The sequence below is a fragment of the Barbus barbus genome (genome assembly GCF_936440315.1).
Source record: "Barbus barbus genome assembly, chromosome: 26".
In the NCBI taxonomy this organism is placed as follows: domain Eukaryota; kingdom Metazoa; phylum Chordata; class Actinopteri; order Cypriniformes; family Cyprinidae; genus Barbus; species Barbus barbus.
In genome coordinates, this window is record NC_136754.1 from 29,578,215 (window position 1) to 29,605,964 (window position 27,750).

A 27,750-nucleotide genomic window follows, 5' to 3' on the forward strand; every position below is an offset into this window, starting at 1 on the left:
CCCTTCAGTGCATCTTGTCGGTCTCACACACATCCGCTATGTTTGTAGTTCTGTTGTAGTCAGAGGTGTCATGCCCATTCAAAGTGAGTGGGCACGTGCCCCCTCAGATTTTTGAGCCAAGTGAATTTTGAATGCAGCTTCCAAAAGACAAAAAATAGCCTGTGATACTGGTGTGATTAGATCGTTCAGTGTGTCTATCATCAGATGCTAAATTCAAATCTGCGTTCGCTGGCGCTGAGCCAGAGACAGATGTGTTTTTACAGTGCTGCATTAATAGCCCCTTTCACACAGTAATACCAGTAAATTGCCATAAAATTACCGGAACGACTTTACCGGTAAATTCAAAAATGCGCTGTTCACACAGGCAACGACATTCCGTCTTTTTTCCGGAAAAGCACCATTCACACATCCATTCCAAAATACTGGTAAATTCCGTGACATCATTAACCTCCAATGACTGCGCTTGTATTTGTAAACATGGAGGGGTATATGCAATCAGTCTTTTTGTTGATTCTTTCATTTTTGTTTCAAATTTTGCATTCATGCAGCTGCTTTTGTCCCAGAGACATCTTAATAGATGACTACAAACCAGTGGTTAATTTGAAAATTTCGAGGTCCCGGAACAAAGCGGGGTGATGGATACGGCATGTGATTAGAGGAGGGAGAGGTAACGGAGCATTCAGCCGATCACATTGGTGGCCAGTTTAAGTGATTAACAGCGTGCATCACTTGCTTTTATTACATTTTGAAAACACCAATTTCCAGGCCTGGGGGGGGGGGGGGGGGGGGGGGGGGGGGGGGATACAAAAAAATAATGAAATTTTATTTCACAAATCTCTGTAATAGAGTTATAATTAATCATGTCCAGAATTTCGTGGGGGATTGTGTGTGTATTTCATAGTTTTACTCATTCCCGCAGCTTTCAAGTTTATAATGAGGGGAATTCCTGCAAACATTTATTCAAGATAGCAAGTAGGTTATATGAGTAAATAAATCCACACAAACTAGCAGATTAAATCAGTCATTTGAAAACAGTGTGAGTGATTCAGCTGGAGCGCGTCTTCTCTCTTTCACTCTATCAAAGCGGCTTCACATCAGTGCATCTCGTCTGCAACGAGCTGCTGCACACCAATTCAAGACTTTCGCTCGCATTTCGGGACAGTTGACAAAATTGTAACTTGCTTAATCGGGTCATTGTTGCATAGTCACAAATGTATAATTTGCACGTCTTTTAAAGTCAATAGGTACTCGTGCTCTCCAGAGGCTGTTTCAAGGCTGAGCGCTCACAGTCACATCCAAAGCTGCCTATAGCGCGTATCATATTGAGTTATTTCACGTAGTTTGTTGTTGAACTTAAGTGGCCAAACACACACAAAATTACGCAAAAATGGCCGTCCTGGCGAGTATCCAGGGTTTTTCTTAAGTAAATGTGAACAGTTGGAAAAAAAACTGTTATGTTTACACAAATGCAGCGGTCTGTGCGACGGACATGGGCGGATACATGGGAAAGTGTGGAGTGAATGCGTCATCTGTGTCAGTGTGTTATGATTGGCCCGGAGTAGAGTCTTACGTCAGCGCGTTCTGAACTCGTACGTGCTCATACCGGTAATTTTCCTTCTGCGTTCACACACAGCAGAATTCCGGCAATTTACTGGTAATGTTACAACTTCTCATACCGGTAAATTGCCAGAACGAATTTGCCGGTATTTTTGAAAAGGTCCTGTTCACACATGATCTCTTTACGGCAATTTACCGGTAATTTTCCGGAAAAGTCTGTATGTGTGAAAGGGCTTATTGAGTGCATGACTCCCTGGTTGTAGTCCTCCTATAAACTGCAATGGACTGTGGCTACTTCAGAAATCTATGGGAAATATTAGACCATTTCAGGGACAGTTCAACACAATATGTTTTGGGACGCATATTCTAATAAGAGTCAACAAAATACATTCAGGTGCTCACAGAAGAGATGAGTTTTAAGCTGTTTTTTGCATGTTGTCAGGGGTTTGGCTGTCCGTATCGAGTTCGGAAAATTGGTCCACCAGCAAGGAACAGTAAATGAGAAGGTTCTGGAAAATAATTTTTTGCCTCTCTGTGATGATACCATAAGGCGCCGTTCACTTATCTGGAAGGATGAAGACTCATAAGACGGAATGGAGCAATGTGGTTGATCTCTACACAAACATCAGTGTCTTGAACCTGATCCAAGCAGCAGCTGATAAGGAGAGGTGTAACATGGGCTCTTTTGGTCTGATTGAACAGTCTGACCTTTCTTCTGCATTACGCATCATTTGTTGAGGTTTGATTGCACACGCTGGATGTCCAGCCATAAGAGCACTGCAATAGTCCAATCTAGAAATGACAAGGAAGTGTGCAGCCTGATGTTGTGCAATGCAAACTCTCATGACCGAGCTATGCAATGTGGTTTTAAAGGTCAGATGGTCATCAAAGATTACCCAAGATTTCTGATTGAACTGGTTGGGATTATTGTTGATATGCTTTATGGTGAACCATCAGAGTGACTGGGAAGATCGATGGAAAGTTCTATCTTTGTTATATTTATGTGCGCATATGTGTATACAGTATGTAACAAATAAAAAATTAATGTGCACAAGAGGTGGTAACGCTGAGAGTGTGCATACATTTTCAATAATTCAAGGGTCTATAGTCAATTATTTATTGAATACAACAGCATTCTTGAATTCTTGATTTGGATTGGTTGACGCATGCTCATATATCACGTGATCGCTTTACAGAATATGACATACTGTATCTTTACAGTTTTCTGAATCTAGTCTATATAGAATGTGCTCTCAGAATAACAAAAAGCATTTAAAACATAACTTCTTAAGTTAATGTTTGACCAGGAGAGCACAAATAAACTTACATCAGAGTCAGCCACATGAGCACACTCATTGTCATCAACACCTACAGTTGTGTAAAAAATACGTCACATATTGTCTGTTCATATGGCATGTACTGTGTATATCCTTCAAAATGTCTTTGCTTACTATTTTTATGCACAATAGCTACCCTATGGCAATGCTAAAACACATAAAACATTCACTGAGCTATTTTCATACTGTATATAGTGCATTTAATATTCTATATTGTTAGGATTTGCATACTTTGTGTTTTATCAACAAGTCATGCATTTTGTTGGGGGAAAATTGTTAAATGTCCTGCTTTAAAAAATATAGCTTTAAAAAAAATTATTTTATATAACACACCAGTCTTTTGAAGGCTTGTAAATGTGTGTTCTGTGTGCATTTATTGGGTCTGTTTACTCAGTCCTGCATTTGGATGATCTGAGGACGGTAGACTCTTTCCACCCATCAGCTGTTTTTCTGCCAGTCATCATACTCTCCAATGCTTGCATCTAGTGCACAATGTCCACATCACAGTAGTCAAGACTGTTATAAAAACCCACTTGTAACTGGGGGAAGAGCTTCACAGCTGTTGCTGTTAATTGGTTTTAGGTGAGAAGGTCAAATCCACACCTTGACTGTTTAATCCATTTGTACAATAATAAAATGTCCACCTTAGGGTCAATATTCATCACATTTACTTGTTTTTAATATACAAGAGTTTGATCTAAAATATAAACAATGGTACTGTTTACATATTATCATACACAAATTGGCTTATCTGGACCCATCCCAGCAATCATGATCAGTGTTGCATAGAAAGATAGATCCAGACCTGCCATTAATTTCTGTTCTGTATACACTATCACTTCCTTATTAATGCAGGTATAAATAATGTTCATGCCAGTCTTTGAGCACCACCTTCAGGCTGGTATGAGCATGCACCTCAGTAATACTGGAATCACATTGAGTCGTTTCTTGTATGCATTTCAAAAGTTAAAAAGCTATTTCAAGCTGTCTTTATTAAACTTTATTATAATTTAATATTTCACTGCAAATTTCTTGTATCACTTTTCTAACAAGTAACAGATATACACTAATTCAGTATTCTCAGCAAAACTGGCTGATTTGTTGACAACTCCAGTCTGTCTCAATCAGTATCTTCATCTGCTTGAAGTTGCAGGTTACCCAGGGCTGCACCAATTCTCAGAAATCTATCCATTTTTGGTCCAAGGTTGATTGACACAACATGTGAAATAATTCTGAGATCCTTCAGTCTGCATATAATCCACTCCATGTGGTCTCCTTGTGCTGGTGCTGTCTTCTACAGAAAGTAAAGGCAGGTATTGTGATTTTCACCTTCCTTTCACATAGTTTTGCATACATACTGGATAAAGTGAAATAGTATATCAAATCTTTCAGAACATAGTTGAGAATTACCTTTAAAAGCCTGAAACCTAAAAATTGATTAGTGAATATAAATAAATAATAATAATAATAATAAACCATTACATTATTTTTGTCTATACATGTGTTTTGGTGTCTTTGTTGTTCCTAAATCCTGGTGTCCTCCACAGAGAACATAGCATTAAATATTAATAAAATATGTATTTTCATTTCTTTCTTTCTTTTATGGTTCTTGGGAGGATGTTACACATGCATTATTTTGAAAACGTGAACTGATGCTCAATATTGACATTTTATTTCCTTTTCGAAATAATCCATTAAACAAGTTGCCATATTTTAGTTCCGTTCGTTTGCACGTTGTCTCAAGGACACGCCCACACGTTCAGAAATATAATTAATATTCATGAGGCGCCGCCCAGTGGAACCAAATATTTTAGGAACTGAACAGATTGTCAGATATAGGGCGTGGTTTCTGTCTTACCCTGAAAGTTAATTGTCATTTTGGAAACAAAATTTGATCTCAGCAGTTTAAGTGACTTTACTTGGATTAGCTGTTAAATTATTCTGTAATAGACCTACCGCGAAACCGAAAGTGAAAGTACAGAACTTTCCGTCGCTGGAGAGTTTTGCTTGGTGAGTACGTTTATAAAGGTACGATGCATGTTCTCGTTTAGAATGTTTAAAGTGATAATACTATAAATATGTAAAATGATGTCTGAAGGTAATGTAGAAGGGGTCACCCGCTTGACCAGTAGAATGTTGATATTAACTGGCATGGAATGTTGCGCGCGGGGCTACGTTTAGTGGCACATCCAGTTTTCAGAGGCGTATCCCAGTGGACTGTGGCATATGCCACAAGAAGATGTGGCGTGTAGGCCTACCACTGAAAACTGCGGAATGTGACATCTCCAATAGTGACTGTCTGCCGGAGCATAATGTACATACTGAACATACGCAATTAATAGCAAGACGATATTTAACTGATTACTGTATGCTTTTTAAACATATGCTTTAGGCCTTCTATATCGGGGCTAATTCATGCAACAACCATTAGGCTCCTCCGAACTGCAAGGTTTTATATCTGTCTCGTGTCTCGCTGTGTTAATACAGAATGACTTGCAGTAATATGTACACTATATTGCCAAAAGTATTGGCACCCCCTTCTAATGAACAGGTTTGACTACTTTAGTAATTTCTATGAATACAAATCTTAATGTTTAAGCATATAATGATATTCTAGGGAATTGTGTGCTTCTAATTTTATAGCAACAGTTTGGACAGAACTCTTTTCTATTCTAACATGACAGTGCCTCTGTGTATAAGACACGGTTCAGACATGATTGATTGAGTCAGTGTGGAAGAACTGGACTGGTCTGCAGAAAGCCAAGTCCTGATCCCAGCTGAACACCTCTGATGTGACTTCATATGCAGACCTCGAGTCAAAAACTCATCACCAAACACCAATGACTTGTATAGACACCGTAAGGACAAAAGTGTTGGGACACCCCCTTCTTTAGAACAGAAGAAGGCACTAACAAAACTGGCAACAAAGATGGAAACATAATTCATGTATTTAAAAACTGTATTTCCATCTCTGTTGTAACAGATTTGGACGTGTCTGAAATGACTGTACCCTTATGTACAAGTCATTGGTGTTTGGTGATGAGTTTTTCATGTATTTAATTATGTATTTCTACATTTATTTATTTCTGCATTTATGTATTTATTCATTTATTTATTTATACTTAAGTAATTGCTCATCCTCCATAGCCTATTGGCTTACATACAATATATAGGCTTATAGTGTGGCTTAGTTGTGGCGTCAAAATCTGGAAGACTGGTTCCCTCAATGTTTTCATATGGGTTTTTATAATGGAGTTTTTAATTTGTGAGTAAAATAAAGTCTGTGGTAAATGTAACTTGACAAAACTTTGATGCTAAATGTTTGTTGTCATGCTATTCTACTGATATAGATGTGCCATCAAACATAGCGGCATGTGCCAGTGGCTTAAATGTGGAATACACTGTTAAATCTTTAAATTAATATTTATTATTATTGTATTATTGCAATGTTATTCAGGGGGGAAATCACAATATTTGCTGGGGGTGCACTGACAGCACAATTACTTCTTTTATGATGTTGCTTTGCATTCTCTAGTCACATTACCTTAATATTAATATTCTTGAGTGAAATGTTACTTCTTAATATTAACCATAATTATACTGCAATATTAAATAATTAAACATACATTTATATATCAAGTCTCCGAGACCGCTGAGATCTCAAATGTGTTAAATAGATGTAAAAAAAAAAACTATTTACAATTTAAAACCACAGCTATTTATATTTTGTATCAGAAATGTGCTTTGTCAGCCATATTTATCAGCTACTGGTGATGTAGCATTACCTTTGTGCCCAAGGACTTGAAGCAGTGCATGCAGGTTAGAAATGTTGTCCTTCTTGAGATGGCCCTGATGCCACGTCACTGTGACGTTCTCCATCAAAGTGCCGTGAGAGCGAATCTTGAGAAGCTGGTTGGCAAAAGGCTTGTGTGAGATGAGCAAAACAAAATCAGTACAGAACCAATCACAGGTGATCACCGCAAGATGCAGCCAGTTAGAAATGTGATTGTTTTTACATGAAATAAAAAGTACTTAGGGAGTTTTGTTCATCATATTTATTATCATGTGATATAATCCAGTTTATTATTGCAACAAAGCACATGAGTATGAATCACGAAAAATGCCATTGACTAATCCACTATGAGAAGGGAGAACTGTCCGTCTGGACTGCATTTTTTCACTCCTCTGCAGCCACCTACTCTTATCTACTTTTGAGGCAAGGCACATCTCAATTGAGCTTAAATTCTGAACAACTTCTCTTTTTCTTCTTTTCTTTTTTTATTGCCAAGGTATAAAAAAATATAAGCATAGCACAAATATAAAAATACATATTTAAATAAACTGATAATGAAAGTGAAACATCAATTACGAATAGAATGCAGAAAATTACAACTTGAACGTAGCACAGGTTTATTATCTTAAGAGCTTTGAAATTCTTAGAAGATGAAATAGCTTGGATGTATTTTTTTTTTGGCTCAAGGCCTGCATTTAAAGTCACACCAGAGGTGTTCAGCTGGGATCAGGCTTTCTGCAGACCAGTCAAGTTCTTCCACACTGACTCAATCAATCATGTCTTTTTGAACCGTGTCTTATACACAGAGACACTGTCATGTTAGAATAGAAAAGAGTTCTGTCCAAACTGTTGCTATAAAATTAGAAGCACACAATTCCGTATAATATCATTATATGCTTAAACATTAAGATTAGTACTCATAGAAATTACTAAAGTAGTCAAACATGTTCATTAGAAGGGGGTGACCCAATACTTTAAATATAGTGTATATTAAAAAAAGAAAAAAAGGTTTGTGATGTCCACAAATTTTTTTTGAAGAAATTGTAGAGGCTGTGTCATTTCTATCACAAAAAGATGGCCAAAAATTAAAGATTAAGTGAATATTTGAATTAAATGTTTGGTCAATGTTAAACAAGGGCTTGATCGTCCTGTAAGTGTAACAGCAGCAATTACCAGGCCTTTGGCCCCCTTTTTTAGGCATTTGTAATAATATGTAATGTACAACCCGAATTCCGGAAATGTTGGGACATTTTTTAAATTGGAATAAAATGAAAACTAAAAACTTTCAAATCACATGAGCCAGTATTTTGTTCACAATAGAACATAGAGAACATAACAAATGTTTAAACTGAGAAATCTTACACTTTTATACATTAAATGAGTTCATTTAAAATTTGATGCCTGCTACAGGTCTCAAAAAAGTTGGCACGGGGAAAACAAAGGGCTGAAAAAGAAAGACATTTTGAAACGATTCAGCTGTGAGAACATCTAGCAACTAACCTTAACTCTGTTCATTATACGCAAGGGCGAACTCGTGAATTAAACATTTGTTATGTTATCTATGTTCTATTGTGAATAAAATATTGGCCCATGTGATTTGAAAGTCTTTTACTTTTAATTTTATTCAGATTTAAAAAAACGTCCCAACATTTCCGGAATTCAGGTTGTACATAAATTATTTATTTTGTATTACATTATGTACTTTAACAGTGTTATTCACTGAAACCATATAATTATTAATTAACCAATCATTATTGCCTCTTTTTCATTGTTGTTTTTATATAATGCATTTTAAGTCATTTTAAAGGCTGTTGTTGATTTAGGTCTGTTTTTATAATCACAAAAAAAAAATCTTAATACTTTTTTGTAAACTATTATTTGAAGTAACAAAATATGGTTGATTTGTGGTTACCATGGCTGCAAGAACCATGACCTTTGGTTTTATTCGTAGTAAAACCATGGCTAATTTGCATAAGGGAACATGGAAATTCATGGAAATTCAGAGAGAATATTAGATGTGTTGGTGAAATTATTACCCACATTAAAACTTTTTTTTTTTTCATTTTCTTTTATCTTCACTGGATTGCTGATGTCTTTTCTCGAGCATAGTTGTCCATCAATGATCATTTGCATTCAGCCGCAAACATGAGGTGTGAGCGGGTGCGGGTGCAAATGCGGGAATGGCGTGTCACGTGTGCTTGGCCTAGGCTGCCCCTATGGGTTCACTGTAAAATGCATTAATGCATTTTTTTATAATTATTTATATGTATATATATAATATATATATTTTGAAATTATTCTTTGTGAAGTGATGGAGCACAGAGGTACTGCAGAAGCATATCCAGCAGCCAGCTGTGTGTCTGTGAAAAGTAACAAATCCATGGATTATCCTCCTCGATTCAGTGAAGAAGTGGTGACCTCTGACACCAGGTAAGACAAAATATTAATACTAAATATTAATATATGGCCGAACACTGGGTTATACCGGTGACACCGACTACTGCAGCAAGCCTATGAACAAGACACCCAAAGTACTTGCTGTTTAATTCCATTCGAAAGATGCATTTATCATCCATTTTAATTTAATACAAACATTTATTTATTTTTATTAGAAATATGACAACATTCACATATCTCACACAGAGATTGCACTGTCATAGTGTTTGGGAATATTCATGCATGATTCAGGGCCCATCCACACGGAGACACGTTTAGCTGTATACTTAAAAAATTTGTATCGTACTGGCGTTTCGTTCATACAGATCCGACGTTTTGGGAGCCTGAAACCACTATTTTTGAAACCGGGTCCCAGAATAGATAAATCTGAAAATGACAGCCTTGCATTTTCATATGTACAGCCAATCCGTATATTTTGTGAAATGATGATGTAATCACTCCACGTCTCGATCCTAGTCAGACCCCGCTACGTCACGTAACAGCAACAACAACATGAACAAACAATAAACGACTGTATTTTTATTAACTAACATTTACACAGATTAATAAATGTATTGTTCCATGTTTGTCTTCTTGTTGTTGTGTTGGATTTGTATTCGGCATGCAAGGTTTATGCCTATGCTTCAAGTCTTCTCCATTTTTAGTGTATCTCTGTGGCAGAATTACAGCGCCACATACTGGTCTGGCATTTGTACTACATCGTTTTGAGTTGGTTTCAGTGGTTTCGTGTGTACGCAGATATTTCTTGAGATGATGCCATGTTTACGGAAGAACGAGGAAAAAAAGATCGGAAAGAGAAAGCTCTGCCTTCATGTGAATGAGCTCTTAAACACATAATCACATGAGATCAGATATAGAAATAAAGCATTTTAGAAGAAAATGCAACATCACGGTTGTTTGAACCAGTGAGCATTAAGCTGTGTCATCAGCAAGTTGTTTCCCATCGTGCGTTTGGACAGCGCAGCTGGGGGGAGAGCAACTGCGCTCGATTACACAGCAAACTTGCTGTTGCAAGAGATTTTTGGCATATGTCATTGTGGCATTAGAGCAAGGCAGACCGCACTTTGGACACATTTCTAACTTGCATGCATCTTGCGGTGATCGGTTCTGCATCATCATGCTCATCTCAAACAAACCTCTTGTTAGCCTTAACAGTTACTGATTATCATCAGTTATGCCTCATTCAATTTTTTTGGTCATTTATTTTGTAAATAGATGAATAAATCAAATCAAGCATATTAATGCCTCCAACAATCTCATTCATGTAAGAAGCTGACACGAGAGTTACAGTGTTTTTTTTTTGTCTGTTTTTTTGGTAGATATTTCAGCTAACAGTTTGCTTTGTACATTAAGTTTAACAACAATAAGTTAAAGTTAAAGACTGTCCGCAGCAACTCATGATGCTGTTGGTGGGGGGCTCGAGCCCTTGCACCTTTAATCGTAATGCCATTTCTCCCCTGCCCCTCTGGATGTCTGTGCACGCCACTGGCTGTCTTGAACTGGGTGCAATACCTGTAAGTTGTCCTAGACACAGTGTTGCACTTCTCGTCCAGTGTGTGACTACCTTATATGTTCTTACTCCCCCCATGTATTAAATATGCATCCTTTGAAAGAGCACAGTTTTCTTACATATTTACTTTAACTTCTTAGGTACTGTAAAATCAATGGTATGACATTTCAGATGCATCTGAAAGTACAAGACACACACACACACACACACATATATATATATATATATATATATATATCTACAGGGGTTGGACAATGAAACTGAAACACCTGGTTTTAAACCACAATCATTTATTAATATGGTGTATTGCCTCCTTTTGTGGCCAGTACAGCATCAGTTCATCTTGGGAATGATAGATAGAAGTCCTGCACAGTGGCCAAAGGGATTTTGAGCAATTCCCCTTGCAGAACAGTGGCAAGACGACTACGTGATGCTGGTGGAGGAAAATGTTTCCTGACTCGCTTCTCCAAAACACCCCAAAATGGCACCCAACCAGCACAACTATTGGGCCTAGGGAATGCCATGATATTGCAGCCCAATCCATCACTGATCCACCACCATGCTTCACACTGGCCATGTAACAGTTCGGGTGGTAAGCTTCTTCGGGGCTTCTCCACACCGTAACTCTCCCAGATGTGGGAAAGACAGTGAAGGTGAACTCATCAGAGAACAATACATGTTTCACATTGTCCACAGCCCAAGATTTCTGCTGCTGGCACCACTGAAACCAACATTTGGCATTGGCACGAGTGACCAAAAGTTTGGCTATAGCAGCTTGGCTATGTATATTGATCCTGTGGAGCTCCCAACGAACAGTTTTGTTGGAAACAGGAGAGTTGAGATGCACATTTAATTCTGCAATGAGTTGGGCAGCTGTGTTTTTTGGCTATAATCCGGATTAGCGCCCGGACATCCCTTTCAGACAGCTTCCTCTTGTATCGAAAGTTTCTCCTGATGGATGTGGTTCATCCTTCATGGTGGTATGCTGACATTACCCTGGATACCGTGGCTCTCGATACACCACAAAGACTTGCTGTCCTGGTCACAGATGCGCCAGCAAGACACGCACCAACAGTTTGTCCTCTTTTGAACTCTAATATGTCTCCCATTATGTCGTGTGCATTGCAATATCTTATGTACAGCTGTGCTATTGCTCTGCTAATTCTACCTTCACACTCTGCTCTTACTGGTAGAATGTGCAATCAGTGAAGTTTGGCCACCAGGCTGCGCAAATATAGCCATGTATCTTCCAACACTATACTGGCCAGTGTTTCAGTTTCAGCAATTATTTTCGGGCAAAGAGTCCATGTCAATAATGTAGCGCTTTGAAAAGCAGTGCTCACAGTCACTTCTAAAAACAGCAGCTTATATCGATCAATGCAGGGAATTTGTGTTCAAGTTCAAACCATGTGGGGAATGAACCCCTCTCACAATATTCCTGATTCCATGCTTCCTATAGAGCTGACATGGTTTGCCCATCAAATTTGCCATCTAATTAGCTCCTGAGCAAAGCAATAAAGCTGCTGAATAATACTGAATAGAACTTATATAGGGATGCCGTGATATTTCTATAGGTAGACGTGGATCAGGTGAAAGTCAGCTGATGCAAACGTGACTGACATTACCTGCCGAAGTAGAGGCGAAGCTCAGGTAGACCTGTTTGCCTCGCCAGAAACCTCTCACTGCCAGTTGTTCTACTCCCTGTCCGGGGGAACACTCGGTACAGATGCACTGGCGCATAGTTGGCCCCGGGGCCTTCGCAAATATGCATTTCCCCAGTGAGCCTACCTTGCACAGATCTTGTGCAAAGTCAGGGAGGACGAGGAGCAGGTCCTGCTAGTTGCACCCTATTGGCCCAGGCGGACCTGGTTCCCGGAACTCACGCTCCTCGCGACAGCCCCTTCCTGGCGAATTCCTCTGAGGAAGGATCTTCTTTCTCAGAGACGGGGCAGTGTCCAGACCTCTGGAAACTCCATGTCTGGTCCCTGGACGGGACGCGGAAGTTCTAGGTGACTTACCCCCTGAGGTACTTAACACCATCGCTTCGGCACGTGCACCGTCTACGAGACATGCTTACGCCTTGAAGTGGAACCTGTTTGTGGAGTGGTGTTCTTCTCGCCGAGAAGACCCCCGAAGATGTTCGATCGGTGTCGTGCTTTCTTTCGTGCAGCAAGGGTTGGAGCATAGGCTGTCTCCCTCCACCCTCAAAGTTCATGCTGCTGCTATTTCCGCATGCCACGACCACATCGATGGTAAGTCTGTTGGTAAGCACGACCTGGTCGTCAGGTTCCATGGGGGGCGAGACAGTTAAATCCTCCTCGACCCCCTTCCGTACCCTCTTGGGACCTTGCTCTTCGAGCACTCCAGATTGCTCCCTTCGAGCCTTTGCAGTCAGCAGACTTAAAGATTCTGTCTATGAAGACTTTGCTGCTGGTTGTATTGGCCTCCATCAAGAGGGTAGGGGACCTGCAGGCATTTTCGGTCGACGAATCGTGCCTAGAGTTCGGGCCAGGTGACGGCCACATGGTACTGAGACCCCGGCCTGGCTATGTGCCCAAGGTTCCTACCACTCCTTTCAGGGACCAGCTAGTGAGCCTGCAAGCGCTGCCCCCGTAGGAGGCAGACCCAGCTCTGGCTTTGCTCTTTCCAGTTCGTGCTTTGCGACTGTACATAGACAGAACTCAAAGCCTCAGGACCTCAGACCAGCTCTTTGTCTGTTACGGAGGCCAGCAGAAGGGAAAGGCTGTCTCCAAGCAGAGGATGACCCACTGGATAGTGGACGCCATCGCCTTGGCTTACCAAGCACAAGGCGTGCCCTGCCCGCTCAGGTTGCATGCCCAATCTACGAGAGGCGTGGCATCCTCCTGGGCGCTGGCTTGTGGCGCCTCGCTGACAGATATTTGTAGAGCTGCGGGCTGGGCGAAACCTAACACATTCGCTAGATTCTATAGCCTTCGTGTCGAGCCGATCTCCTCCCGTGTTCTCACCTCAGGTCAGAGGCACGGAGAGGTCCCGGCTTAGTTTCGGCTTGCTGCGTTACATGCGCTTATTGCTCCAGAGAGTCCCTACAAGGCAGACCCTGTTGAGTCCTCCGATCACCCTTCGGCAGCCAGATGTGGCGGAGCGTTTGGCGACAAGCCTTTACTCCACTGTATCCTTGAGAACTGGATTTAGGCTGGGTTCCATATGTATGACCCTACGGGGATCCCATATGTGTTATTCCACGGGTTGCTCCTAAACGAAGCCCATGTCTGGGAGAACCCACCTCTCGTCAGGTTGGAGTCACCCCAGTACTTCCATATGTAGTACAGCCCTACGGGGTTATTCCATATGTACTTCTCCACATAACTCCTTCGGGGAAGGATGTGGCTTCTGCAGCGGTTTTTTCCAATGAAAGGGTACGCTTTCCCAGTGTTATCCAATAGTCTCACTAAATGGGTTTTGGTGAACAGCAGTGATCGACACTCTTTGTGTTTGCCCTGTCCCACTGTCCTTAAGCAAGGGGGTACAGGAGGCTTGCTACAGAGCGCCGGAAGGGGGCAGCTCCTGTGGCGCTTTGGTAGGGATTCCTATTCGTCGGTCAGTCCGACGTACGTCAAACGTGACCGACTGAATGGGAAAGTCTCGGTTACATAGGTAGACGTAAGTCCCATCGGCACAGTCGCTGGACCCCGCTGATGCCGCCGCCTTACCTGTTCAGCTCCTCAGCGAAAACCTGAAGATGCAATGCACCTGCTGCTCATTATATACCCGCGCTGCCAGGTGAGCAGCTGCTGCATATGATTGCATGCCAATGTGCATTGGCTCGTTTTAGTTACGCTCGAAGCAGATTGGCCTCTATAGCGAGATTCCTATTTGTCGGTCAGTCCAACATACGTCTCCGTTCCCTCCTTCAGGGAACGAGGGTTACCTATGTAACCGAGATTATACTTTTAGACATTTCATTACTGAGCATTGGGATTGCTAGACGAGGGCTTAATGAACTCATTTTTGTGAAAATCTCAAATTCTACCAAAATCAACATTTTTGCCTGTTGCTCAAAATTAGCCTGTGCACATTCAGACTCATTTTGCCGGTACGAGTCACAAATGTCTTGCTCATGCAGAAGATAAGATCACTTTTCTGACCTTTTACTTTCATGAGTTGCTTTGGAATATTGGGAAAAAATATTGTTTCCACAGCGAAGCACAGAGTGGCTATATACATTTATTTATTTATTTTTTTAATTAAAACTTAATTAAACTTGGTTTAATTCTGAAATGTTGTGTAATTTTTATTGCTTTCCATGTTCAAGGATGTTGTATTGTTTAAATTTGAATGCACTTTGCACAAATAATATTCTGTGTAATTCACAGGTGTGTTTGAATGAATGCCATGGAGGCAAGAAACCACCTGTTGTGTTATTTTGGCAATGGGTCTTTAGATCTAGCATCCTGCATGCTTGATACCAGACACAGGAATGAAGTACTTTGGAAGGATAGCTTTTATTTGAATGGCTAGAGAGAGATCGTATTAGATTGTCTGTATTAGGGACAGAGAGAGCATGTGCGTGTGTGAATTACCTGTGTCTGTGCTCTTTAGTAACAGAAAATCTGTTTAGAAAAGTTTACTTCAAAAACATTATCAAACCATTTAAGTTGTTTTTGTATGCTTTATTTTATTAAATTAATATTGTGTTGGTCCTGTTCATTCACACATAAAGACAGAACATGCAGACGTCATACTTTAATAACAGTCTATTTGTGGTTTAATAATCACAGACTCATGTCCATATTGTGATTTTTAATTTAATTAATTTTATAGTCCTATTTTTACGTTTCAAATTTAATCACTGGGATTCTGTAATTCAATCTGTTTTGCGCATTATAGAAATCACAGGGCAATATTGTTGTCCTAATTGTCAATGCAAACATAGGATGATGTTAATTATCTTGTGCAAATAATTCTTCTACTTTATTGTGATTCAAAACTTTGTTTTTCTATTGGGACTCAGCAGTTGTGAGAGGGATTATCAGACCTGTGTGCAGTCCAAATGTGTGGTGTGTAGGGAGGTTCCGAAAGATCCAGTCTCTATAACCTGTGGACACAGTTTCTGCAGACAATGTTACTGTTACTGGGAGAAGTTGAGACGACCAAAATACGTTGATTGTCCTCATTGCAGAAAGAGATCCAGAACACATTCTGTTCCACAAACAGTCATGGGAGCATCCAGTTCTGCTGGTTCTGCTGACTCTAACACACAAGCAGCCCTACAGGAGGAGACTGGAGACCTGCAGAAAGCAGTAGATGATAAACTTCAGAGAGTCAAAGACAACCACAAAACCAGAATGAAGAACAAGTACGAGAGCTTATTTGAGGGAATGAAACTCCAAGAGAATGAAACCCTCCTTAACAGGATCTACACACAGCTTTACATCATAGAAGGAGAGAGTGATGGAGTGAATGAAGAACATGAGGTTCATGAGATGGAGAAAACGGCCAGAACACAACTCGCACAGGACAATTCCATCTACTGCAATGACATCTTTAAAGCCTCAGCTGAACCAATATGTGAGGAGAAAGACAATCTCAGGGTTGTTCTTACTAAAGGCATCGCTGGAATCGGAAAAACCATCTCTGTGCAGAAGTTCATTCTGGACTGGGCAGAGGGAAAAGCCAATCAGGATGTAGATTTCATGTTTTTGCTTCCATTTCGAGAGCTGAACTTGATTCAAGATCATCAATATAGTCTTCACAGACTTCTGCTGGACTTCCATCCTGAACTTCAAGATCTGGACTCAAAGACTTATGAGGAGTGTAAAACTGTGTTTATCTTTGATGGTTTGGATGAAAGCAGAATCACACTGATGTTTACAGACACTCAGAAAGTTTGTGACGTGACAGAGACTTCATTAGTGGGTGTGTTGATGTCAAACCTCATGCAAGGAGAGCTGCTTCCCTCTGCTCTCATCTGGATCACTTCCAGACCAGCAGCAACCAATCAGATCCCCTCCAAATATATCAACCGTCTGACAGAAATTCAGGGATTCAATGAGTCTCAGAAGGAGGAATATTTCAGGAAGAGAATAAGTGACCAGCATCAAGCCAACATGATCATCTCACACATCAGAAGAGCAAAAAGCCTCCACATCATGTGCCACATCCCTGTCTTCTGCTGGATCTCATCAACTGTGCTTCAAAAGCTCCTGAAGGAAGATCTGAGTGCAGAAATCCCCCAAACTCTGACTGAAATGTACATCCACTTTCTGCTGATTCAGATCAACATGAGGAATCAGAAGTATGAAGAGAAAGATCCAGAGAAAGTAATGCAGTCCAACATAGAAGTGATTGTGAAACTTGCTGAGGTGGCTTTCAAGCAGTTGATGAAGGGCAATGTGATGTTCTATGAGGAGGACCTGAGTGAGAGTGGCATAGACGTCACTGATGCCTCAGTGTATTCTGGGATTTGCACTGAGATCTTCAAGGAGGAATCTGTGATTCATCAGAGGAAAGTCTACAGCTTCATTCATCTGAGCATTCAGGAGTTTCTTGCTGCTTTTCATGTGTTTTACTGCTACTTAAGCTGTACAATGGAAACCCTTAAGGTTTTTGATTCAATGCATTATCTGCATAAAGGAGCTGTAGATAAAGCCATTGAGAGTGAGAATGGACAGCTGGATCTGTTCCTGCGGTTCCTGCTGGGCATCTCACTGGAGTCCAATCAGAGACTCTTACAGGATCTACTGACACACACAGAGAACAGCTCAGAGAACATCCGGAGAACTTCACTGTACATTAAAGAGAAGATCAAAGATGGACATGGACTCTCCACTGAAAGATCCATCAATCTCTTCCTCTGCCTGCTGGAAGTGAAAGATCAGAGTCTGGCCAGAGAAATTCAGGAGTTTGTGAAATCAGACAAACACTCAGAGAAGAAGCTCTCTCCTGCTCAATGCTCAACAATCTCCTACATGCTTCAGATGTCAGATGAGGTGCTGGATGAGTTTGATCTGAAGAGATACAACACATCAGATGAGGGTAGAAGAAGACTGATACCAGCTGCGAGCAACTGCAAAAAAGCTCTGTGAGTACACCATAGTATTACAATGGGAGATTTTGTAAAGTAAAAAACAATGTATTTTGTTGTTTTATTAAAGTTAGGCTGTTATCACATTAAGACAGAATGCACAGATCTATTAATTCTACTGACACACATCTAATTAAGATACAAAAGAAGGGTGTATGCTCAAAAAAATGTATGTTAGACGTGTGAATGAAAACATTTGTTTTAACAAACTTTTGTTTTAGCAAAAACATTGCCAAATGTTTGGCAATGCTTTAGTATGCATGCAAATAATACATTTGATTAAACAATTAAAAACTGAACTGTCTCGTGGATGTTACCATGATAAAGATAAAAACAATAATAATCAAAAAGTAGCCACTGGACAGCAGCAGATAGATCTAATATTCACATCTAATATTGTCATATTGCACACCCCTACATACAGATTTGAAGTGACATGAGGTTGAGTAAGTGATGGCAATTTTAATTTTGGGGTGAATTATACCTCTAATGCCTGTTTGAAATAATTAGGATTAAAAAAACAAAAAAACACTGACAGCATATTTGCATACTCTCCCCCCCTAGATTTGCTGACTGTAGATTCACTGCTCAGTACTGTGAGAGTTTATCATTAGCTCTTCAGTTCTCAAACACTGCCCTGAGAGAGCTGGACCTGACTAATACTGACCTACTGGATTCAGGATTGAAGTTGCTCTTTGATGGATTGAAGAGTCCAAACTGTCAGCTGCAGACACTGAGGTATTTATAAGGATTTAGTCATTTATTAATTATTGTGTAAGAGCAGTTATCTCAACACTGTTGTTATTGATTATAGGCCTTTTTGTTACACTTTCTAACAAAAAATAAATAAATAAAACAAATAAATACATTTTTTAACACTTTATACCAGGGTATAATACTTTTTTGCATGAAGTGCCATTTTAAATTTTTATTTTTTTCTACAGTACATAATCCGCAGTGGTGGAAAGAGTACTGAAAAAATATACTCAAGTAAAAGTAAAAGTACTTGTCCAAAAAACTACTTGAATAAGAGTAAAATAGTAGCCTATTTAAAAGTACTCATGAGTATTGAGCAGTGAGTACTGAGCGGTGGATTCTACCCCGTCGTAATAAACTATGTACACTGCAATTTATACATTTAAAAAACGTTCTACATCCTGTAATTCACATTAGCTTGTTTGTCATAAAGAATGAAGAATATTTAAGAATATTTTAGTTTTCATTTTGACTGCCATCTCTTTAAAACACATCAAAATAACACGGAAACAGTATTCAGTTGAAGAAAAGATGAAAGTTATTCTCAGTACAATCATCCCCATTTAAATCATAAAGTTTGAAAAATAGATTTAAAATCATGTGTAAGGCCACTGAGACAGCATGCTGTTGTTGCACATAAAATATTAATGTTTAGAATAGTGCAAATACAAACACCATTAGAAACTCATAGTTCAGCATCACACACCATGATATGGGATAAAATGAGATCCATTTCTCTCAAAAACGGTGCCAGTTTTAGCGTTTTGCAATAAAGAAATAAGAATAACTAAACTTAATAAATTGTTACAATTTAAATTTTATGCATTGTTCTAGAAGGATGGCTTCATGCCATACCTATTATACATTTACTCGAATTGTTATGTTGACAAAAACATTTGTAAGGAAAATGTATTAAATAGCAAAGTATTTCTGGGAAAACTTTTTCAAAAGAAAACACAAACGCACGTCTCTTTGCTGAGCCGCGGCAGTCTCAGTGAATCAGCAGCATCCACAACTGAATGGAACAAAAAGTGTTGAACTTGAAAATTGTTTATGTGTGAGTGCACTTGCTAAATGAAGGCGGACTGTATAAAATGGACCCAAAAAAAAAAAAAAAAGTTTATTAATGAGCTGCAGTTTTATTACATCACGCGCTGACACAGATGCAGTGTAGATGCCACAGGTCATCAATAATATGCAGATTGGTCCTCAATTTGAGTACATTATTTCAAATAGTTTTACAGTGTTTCCAACACACTTTTTCACAGCACGCATCACACGCTCAAAGTCAAAAAGTTCACCAAGCAACAACGACTTACCTAAGTGACTGCAGCAGAACGCGTGTGAGAGAGACGAGGCATCTCAGATCGCGCATCTCATAACTGAGTGGGAATTTACCAAACGTGGCACTTGCAGGAGTTAACACTGTATACAATACCCGCAACCTCACACCAAATTTCAGGCCGCGTAGATAGGCAAGCATATACACAAATCATTTAGTAAGCAGAAATCCGAAATTTACCTTAACAAATTAGAGGAAGATGTGACTGAATTGATGCTTGAAGAATGCACTTCCAGCAGCCATGATAAATAGCAGTTGGCGGTTAAAGTTTTCTATGCACAATTTGATTTGACGAAAGTCACGAGACCGATTACTATCTCTCTATCCAATCATATTAATAGATAAAAAATAAAATTAAAATTAGCATGTAAGACCACAAACGGAGGAAAATAGCGGAGTAAAAGTGCCGATACATCGCTTAAAATGTACTCAAGTAAAAGTACACAATTTTTGTCATTTTACAATTACTGATAAAAACTACTTAATTACTGTAATGTGAGTATTTGTAATTCGTTACTTCACATCCCTGATAATCAGTTTTAAATGTTCAGATAAAAATCTGTATTTGTCATACAAATAGTGCAGAATCTTAATTTATTTCTGAAGCATTAGACTAAAACAGATTAATTCTCACACATAGTATTTATAGCTCCTAACCAGCTGTGTGACTAAGGAATGATTACATCAAAATGTATGTCAGAATGCAGTTTTCCCTGTTTGCATGCCAGTGATTTTCCTTTTGTGTGCCATAGGTTGCCGACTCCTGTTTTATACACAGGTGCTTGATTTGTTTGACTTAAGTCTTAAACTGCATTACATTAGACTTTGAGTATGCAAACATTTAATTTAATCTTGAAACATTTAATTTAATCTTGAAACATTTAATTTAATCTTTTATCCATCATGACAATCAGCAATAGTGTCCATGATCACAGTTGCAAAACACCCGCATATCACATTCTAACATGAGTTCCACCACAGATTATGTGATGTTCGTCTGCATTTGGTCATATGCTTCCCTGACCACCTCTTAATATATAAACATTATGTGACAGTTAACATTTTAATACATTATATAACAGTATGAATTTCTCTGCTATTGGTACTGACTACTGAACTTTTTGTGTTGTGACATCCCTAGTACTGATGTACAACCAAAGAGGGCAAATCAAACTTTGTATGATAAAATGCCTATGTAATGCCCCCCCCCGTTCTGTTCAGATTGCCCAGCTGTAATATCACTGGTCAGTCCTGTGAAATTGTGTCATCAAATCTGCAATCCTCTAACTGTGCCCTGGGAGAGCTGGACCTGAGTAACAATGACCTGCAGGATTCAGGAGTGAAGCTGCTCTCTGATGGACTGAAGAGTCCAAACTGTCAGCTGCAGATACTGAGGTGTGTAAAAAAGAGTATATTGCATAGATTTGGGTACAGACTGCTGGGCTGCCTCAAATGAAATCCAGACCACTGACGCATTACTGTTTAGTTGTGTTGCATGTAATTGGAATTATGCAAGCACTTTTTTTAGAATTGTAATGTTAAATGCTACTATCATGTAAATGTGTGCTGTTACGTTATGTAGATGAATGCTAGCATATATGAAACTTAATATTGATAACATAATATTGAAATTACTTTTTGTTTTAATGAACTTTTCAAAAACTAATACTGACCTAATATTTGAATGGTACCATGTACGCAGTAAACAAGCCAGTAAGTTCAAAGGCCAGTTTGAATGTGTATACAGCCTGTTAAAGAAAGAAAAAAAAGTGATATATGACGCTGTGGGTTTGTTATGATATGGGCATAAGGTATACATTTTATTAGTTCAGTTCTTTAAAAGATCTTAGATTAATTAAATGAAAAATCTGAGGGGGTACAATTTGAATGAGCATGTCACTTCTAGTTTAAATCACAGTCACTTACCTGTTACTGGTTACAAACCACAGCACAGCTCTGTGTCACACAAACTGATACTGAAAAATATTAAACTAATACAACATAAATTCTATAAGATTGGGGCTGGACGATATGACTGTATCATGACAACCATTTAAAATGTAAATTACTAGAGATTTTGCTATAAAAAATGTTTTATTCTGTTGACACATTTGAAAGGATTTTAACTCTTTCCCTGCCAGTGTTTTTTTTTTTAATTAAGTTGCCAGCCACCACCAGCATGCTTGATAACTTTCACAAAATTTTCATAGCCCCAGAATATTTTGTGGTATTAATATCTTAATATGTAAAATGTCAAAAGAAAGAACAAAGCCTCTGCTTTAAAAAAAAAGTGTTTTATTCTAGCTTTATGCATTTTGTTTTTATCAACACTTATTTTTATCAATATGGGTAAGGTTAATTTAAAAAAAAAAAAAAGCAGAGAAAAGTTTTGTCAAAGATCAGATTCAGATCAATGATCAAAATATAAATGGAATGGATTGCATTGCTTCCATCAACACCCCCAAAGTTTGCATGGTCGTATACCACTTCCTGGGTTGACATTTCATTCGGTAATGTTAGGCAGTTTTGATTTATATAATGATTAATGTTTGAGGATCACATTATTTTACATGTTTCTGCTGGCACGTGTTTCTGCTTTCTGCTTGCATGTTTTTGCTTCTTATGCACAGTGTTTTGATCCAGATGTTCAATAATCTTTCAAAATATGTGTAATAGCGCCTCCTACCATATACCAGTGAAAACATGGAAAGACAAAAAAATTCTGTCAATGGTGGTGAAAGAGTTAATCAAGTTAACCAAATTTAGATTTTTTTAGGAAAAATGGCTTAAATACTGACAGATAAAGACTGATTACCACTTGGCTTACTGATAGTTGGCCAAACTAGGGGTGGTGATGGCGCAGTGGATAAGACACATACCTTTGGTGTGAGAGACCCGGGTTCGAATCCACTGTGAGACACCAATGTGTCCCTGAGCAAGACACTTAACCCCCTAGTTGCTCCAGAGGCGTGCGACCTCTGACATATATAGCAATTGTAAGTCGCTTTGGATAAAAGCGTCAGCTAAATGAATAAATGTAAATGTAGTTCTTAAGACACAGTCTTAACATAGCGTCTAAGTTTATGCAACTGCCCCCTGATTTAGGCTATATTAACCTGATCCCTAATCCTAAAGCAAAGGTTTTCAACCATGCTCCTGGGGACCCACTGCCCTGCAGAGTTTAACTATCAAACATACCTGAACCAGCTAATCAATGTCTGCAGGATCAATTTAAAAATCACAGGCCAGGTATGCTAAAGCAGGTTGGAAATAAAATTTGCAGGACAGTTGGACCCCAGGAGCAGGGTTGAAGACCTAGATTCTAAAGAATCCCCTTACACTAGGGGTTCTCAACTCTGGCCCTTGAGGTCCATTTTCCTATAGAGTTTAGCTCCAACCCTAATCAAACACACCTGAACAAGCTAATCAAGGTCTTTAGGATAACTGTTGGTACAGGCAGGTGAGTTTGATCTAGGTTGAAGCTAAACTATGCAGGAAAATGGATCTTGAGGGCCAGAGTTGAGAACCCCTGCCCTACACAAAATTGTGTACCTCATTGGATTCAAAGGGAAACATCCTGTGGAACATTTATGATCCTTTTTACCCTGTGAGAACACCCAAAATGACTTTACAAGGTTTTCTTTGTTACAGTAATGTGTTAATTCATTTATTATAATTATATTATTTTATACTGACATAAAGATATTTTTACGCCCTAAACCCTACTGTACCTAGATCCAGCCCAGTTGTAGATTATCAGACTGTTGATACATATGTGTGTGTGTGTGTGTAGGTTGTCTGGCTGTATGGTGACAGAGGAAGGCTGTGGTTTTGTGTCTTCAGCTCTGAGTTCAAACCCGTCACACCTGAGAGAGCTGGATCTGAGCTACAATCACCCAGGACAATCAGGAGTCCAGCTCCTCAGTGACAAACTGAACGATCCAAACTGCTCACTGCAGACACTCATGTATGTGTTTTATATATTTTCGATTTGATTGCCTCTCTGTTGCTGATCTCTTTTTTTCACATTTTGGGTTTGAATCAAAGCATATTCAAATCAAAGTATGTGAGGCAGTAACAGACGTCATGCTGCGTGTGGTGTAGAGAGTGAACATGCTTGTGTCTTGAAACAGAAATGTATAGAATACCGTGTACATATTAGAACATTGTCAAGCCTCAGCCATTTGCATTGTGCCTCCGTTTTAAAGGCTTCATGTCTCAGGAGAAACAGGTATCAGGTCTTGTGCAATTAGGTATCTAGTTAAGGTATTGCTGTTATTAAAATGAATCAAACAACAACAAAAATAAATCAAATAAAATCACTCACTTTTCTTGGCTGCATCCTGCTATATAAACATGTTTTTCGCAAAATGCTGGAATGTTGCATAATTTACTTATTATCAACTTCTATGACATATCTCCTAGAATGTCAACTTCTAGGAGATAATCCATTATTCCAATAACATTAAAAATGGAGATTAATAAAACAAAATTTTGTTTTAAATTTAAGGATGACAGTGCAGACATGAGCAGTGCTAATAGAACTTTTACTACAGTATATTGATTTGCCAAACTAAGAAGAAATGCCACAAAGTTTAATTTATCTTAGAAAAAGGAGGCGTTAATTAGAACAGTCTTTGGCTGCATCTGGAATAAAAACAATATGAAAAGTGAGATCATGCTTTTGTATTTTTCTGTGTGTGTGTTTATAGTGTGGACCATGGAGCAGATTTCAGGATTACTGCAGGACTACGGAAGTGTAGGTTTAAATGCACACATTCACAGATAGTGATTATTGATTTGTATGTACTTCTCATCTCTCTTTTTGTGTTCAGATGCCTGTGATCTCACACTCGACCCAAACACAGCACACACTCAAGTCATCCTGTCTGAGGACAAGAAGATGGCAAAGCATGCGCAAGACCATCAGTCGTATCCTGATCATCCAGAGAGATTTGAATGTCTTCAGGTTCTGTGTGGAGAGGGTCTGACTGGACGCTGTTACTGGGAGGCTGAATGGAGTGGGACGGGGACAGAAATATCAGTGTCATATAAAGAAATCAGCAGGAAAGGAGGAAGTGACTGTATGTTTGGATTCAATCAAAAGTCTTGGAATCTGAGTGGCTTTTATAAACGTTTCATTGCCTGTCACAATAATAACAGCACTGATATACCTGCCCCTTCATTTTCATCTAATCGAGTAGGTGTGTATCTGGACTGGTCTGCTGGTACGGTGTCCTTCTACGGTGTCTCTGACACACACACACTCACTCACATACACACATTCAACACCACGTTCACTGAACCCGTCTATGCTGGATTTGGGGTTTATTATGACTCATCTGTGTCTCTGTGTCACATGGTACAACAAGGATGTCAAACATAAAAATATGAAAGACAAAAAAATCATATTTACAACATATTTATGACATATTTATCCTGCAAAGGTATTAGAAGATGACATTTTCTTACTTCAGGACGCCTGGGGGTCTCTGTTTCAATTAAACTGTAGTGTTTAATTATCTCACGGACATAACGTTGTTTTATATGTATTTTTCCCAGTTTTGTACATAATCTCTCTGAAAATACAAGCGCTGTACATGCTGTTTTCTAAAGGAATTTACAGACAGCCACTGAATGACTCTGACAGAGCAGATCCTCATTGTCACCTCATAGGGAAAGCAGGTCAGAAATGAATGGGGGATTCCGTTAATTTGCCTTCAGAATTCAAGATATGGTTGTAAAAAAATGCCAAATTTATGAGTTGTTGTTTATATGTGTTTGTAAACATAGTTAAGCAATATCAATCAAGCAACAATATTGTTTTCCTGAATATCAGCACTGCAAATCTGAAATTGTTGTTGTTTTTTTTGTACAATACACAAAAAGTTAATGTTAAGTGACTTACAAATAAATCCACAACAGAAGTTTTATACACCCTCGAGCTGTTTGTTCCTGACTGAATCCCTATTTTGAACCAATTGGTCAAGCAAATTATTAAATTACCCATTCATAAATTAGTCCTTTTGAACAAATCAAATGATTCAAACAGTGTGTAAGTACATCTAATGCCACTTTAAATTCAGCCTCTGTGCCTCTTTCTGATACTCTCTCCAATGCAAGCATGAATTTTGTTGATAGTCATTTAGCAGATTTGAGATTTTGCCATTTAAATGCTCTGTCTAAAAGACATACTCTATTAAAGTGCCTTAAAATTCTCTATATAACGTAACTTCTAGATTGTGAAGTGTCCTCACATGCTTCTTAAACCATCTTACCTTTACTTGCTCTTTCAGTGGTTCTTATGTTGCCAGGTAGTCATCCCAAGGATCAACACACATTAGTAAAAGGATGATTTTTACATTTTTCTTTGTCTACAGATAAACATTTTGGCTGCAGCGGAACATTATATGAGTAGGCCAAATCCACAAACCGTGGACTTTTTCCAATGACTGCATTTGTATAATGGTCTAATTGTGCAGGAAAACCACGACCCTGGCAACACAAGGCATTGGTGGGCATCTCTCAGATCGTGCTTATGATCATTCAAACATAGTGATAATCATTCAAGTCAACGAACAATGATTTGCTTTCAATTTTGAACTTTTGTCTGCATTCTTCATTAGCATGTTCTTCATGTTTGTGTTTCAATTTTGAGAGCTGATCTTGATTTTCAGATCATCAGTACAGTCTTCCCAGACTTCTTGAGTTTCATTTAACAGTAAAACAGGGATAAAAGTCTTGTAGTGTGTGGGCGGCATTAGATTTTGTACAGTTGTGCAACAGCTGTGGAGTTCTGCGGCAGGTGAAAAGTTGAATGCATTTGCTGCAAAATAAAACTTCTCAGCTTTCATCTTGATTACATTGTAGTTACATCTACTTTGATAAGGTGTCATTCCACATTAACTTGACCAGAAAATTTGTCCTTAAAAGTTTTATTTTTCCTCTCCCTACTGAAATAATTACACAAATAATGCTGAAAACTGAAATAGAATGCTTTAATATTTATACTGTTCACTCTTGGCAAACTTTGATGTGTTATTAAAAACCTGTTTCTTTAGTGAAAAGATGGATGACCTGATCCAGGATCAGTCCAGATGTGGAGCTTGTGAGCATATTCTTAGAGATCCGGTCTCTATCACATGTGGACACAGTTTCTGCAGACAGTGCATCAGTTTCTACTAGGATCAGTCAAGAGTAGCCGAGGACTTTGACTGTCCTCTGTGCAGAAAGAGATCTAGAACATGTCCTGTTCTACAGATGCACAGAGTTTGTTACACACCAGCAGTCCTGAAGGTGGAGACTGGAGACTTGAAAAGAGTCAAAGAAAAGCATAAAACTAGCATGAAGAACAAGTATGAGAGTTTATTTGAGGGAATCAAACTCCAAGAGAATGAACCCCTCCTCAACAGGATCTACACACAGCTTTACATCATAGAAGGAGAGAGTGATGGAGTGAATGAAGAACATGAGGTTTTACAGATGGAGAAAACAGCCAGAACACAACTCGCACAAGACACTCCAATCTACTGCAATGACATCTTTAAAGCCTCAGCTGAGCCAAAATGTGAGGAGAAAGACAAACTCAAGACTGTTCTTACTAAAGGCATTGCTGGAATCGGAAAAACCATCTCTGTGCAGAAGTTCATTCTGGACTGTGCCGAGGGAAAATCCAATCAGGATGTAGATTTCTTGTTTGTGCTTCCATTTCGAGAGCTGAACTTGATTCAAGATCATCAGTATTGTCTTCAGAGACTTCTGCTGGACTTTCATCCTGAACTTCAAGATCTGGACTCAAAGATTTATGAGGAGTGTAAAGTTGTGCTCATCTTTGATGGTCTGGATGAAAGCAGAATCACACTGATGTTTTCAGATGCTCAGAAAGTTTGTAACGTGACAGAGACTTCATCAGTGGGTGTGATTGAGCCTGGT

At 38.9% G+C, this 27,750-nt stretch overlaps 1 protein-coding gene across 3 annotated transcripts; it reads left to right on the top strand.

Annotated features, from left to right (window-relative positions):
• Positions 1–4,691: 4,691 nt before the first annotated feature.
• On the top strand, positions 4,692–25,761 carry LOC306846256 (NLR family CARD domain-containing protein 3-like). Of its 3 annotated transcripts, none has more exons than XM_079379495.1 (8): positions 4,692–4,904; positions 8,997–9,117; positions 15,648–17,717; positions 18,285–18,458; positions 21,040–21,213; positions 23,612–23,785; positions 24,531–24,577; positions 24,654–25,761. In XM_079379495.1, the coding sequence occupies exons 2-8, from the start codon at positions 8,999–9,001 to the stop codon at positions 25,202–25,204; spliced, it is 3,309 nt and encodes a 1,102-aa protein (XP_079235621.1). In that variant the 5' UTR covers positions 4,692–4,904; positions 8,997–8,998; the 3' UTR covers positions 25,205–25,761. The 3 variants fall into 3 exon arrangements, with proteins under 3 accessions (XP_079235621.1, XP_079235623.1, XP_079235622.1); XM_079379496.1 differs by having other exon boundaries at positions 4,788–4,922; positions 24,654–25,755; XM_079379497.1 differs by lacking the exon at positions 18,285–18,458 and having other exon boundaries at positions 4,726–4,904; positions 24,654–25,755.
• The last annotated feature ends 1,989 nt before the right edge of the window (positions 25,762–27,750 follow it).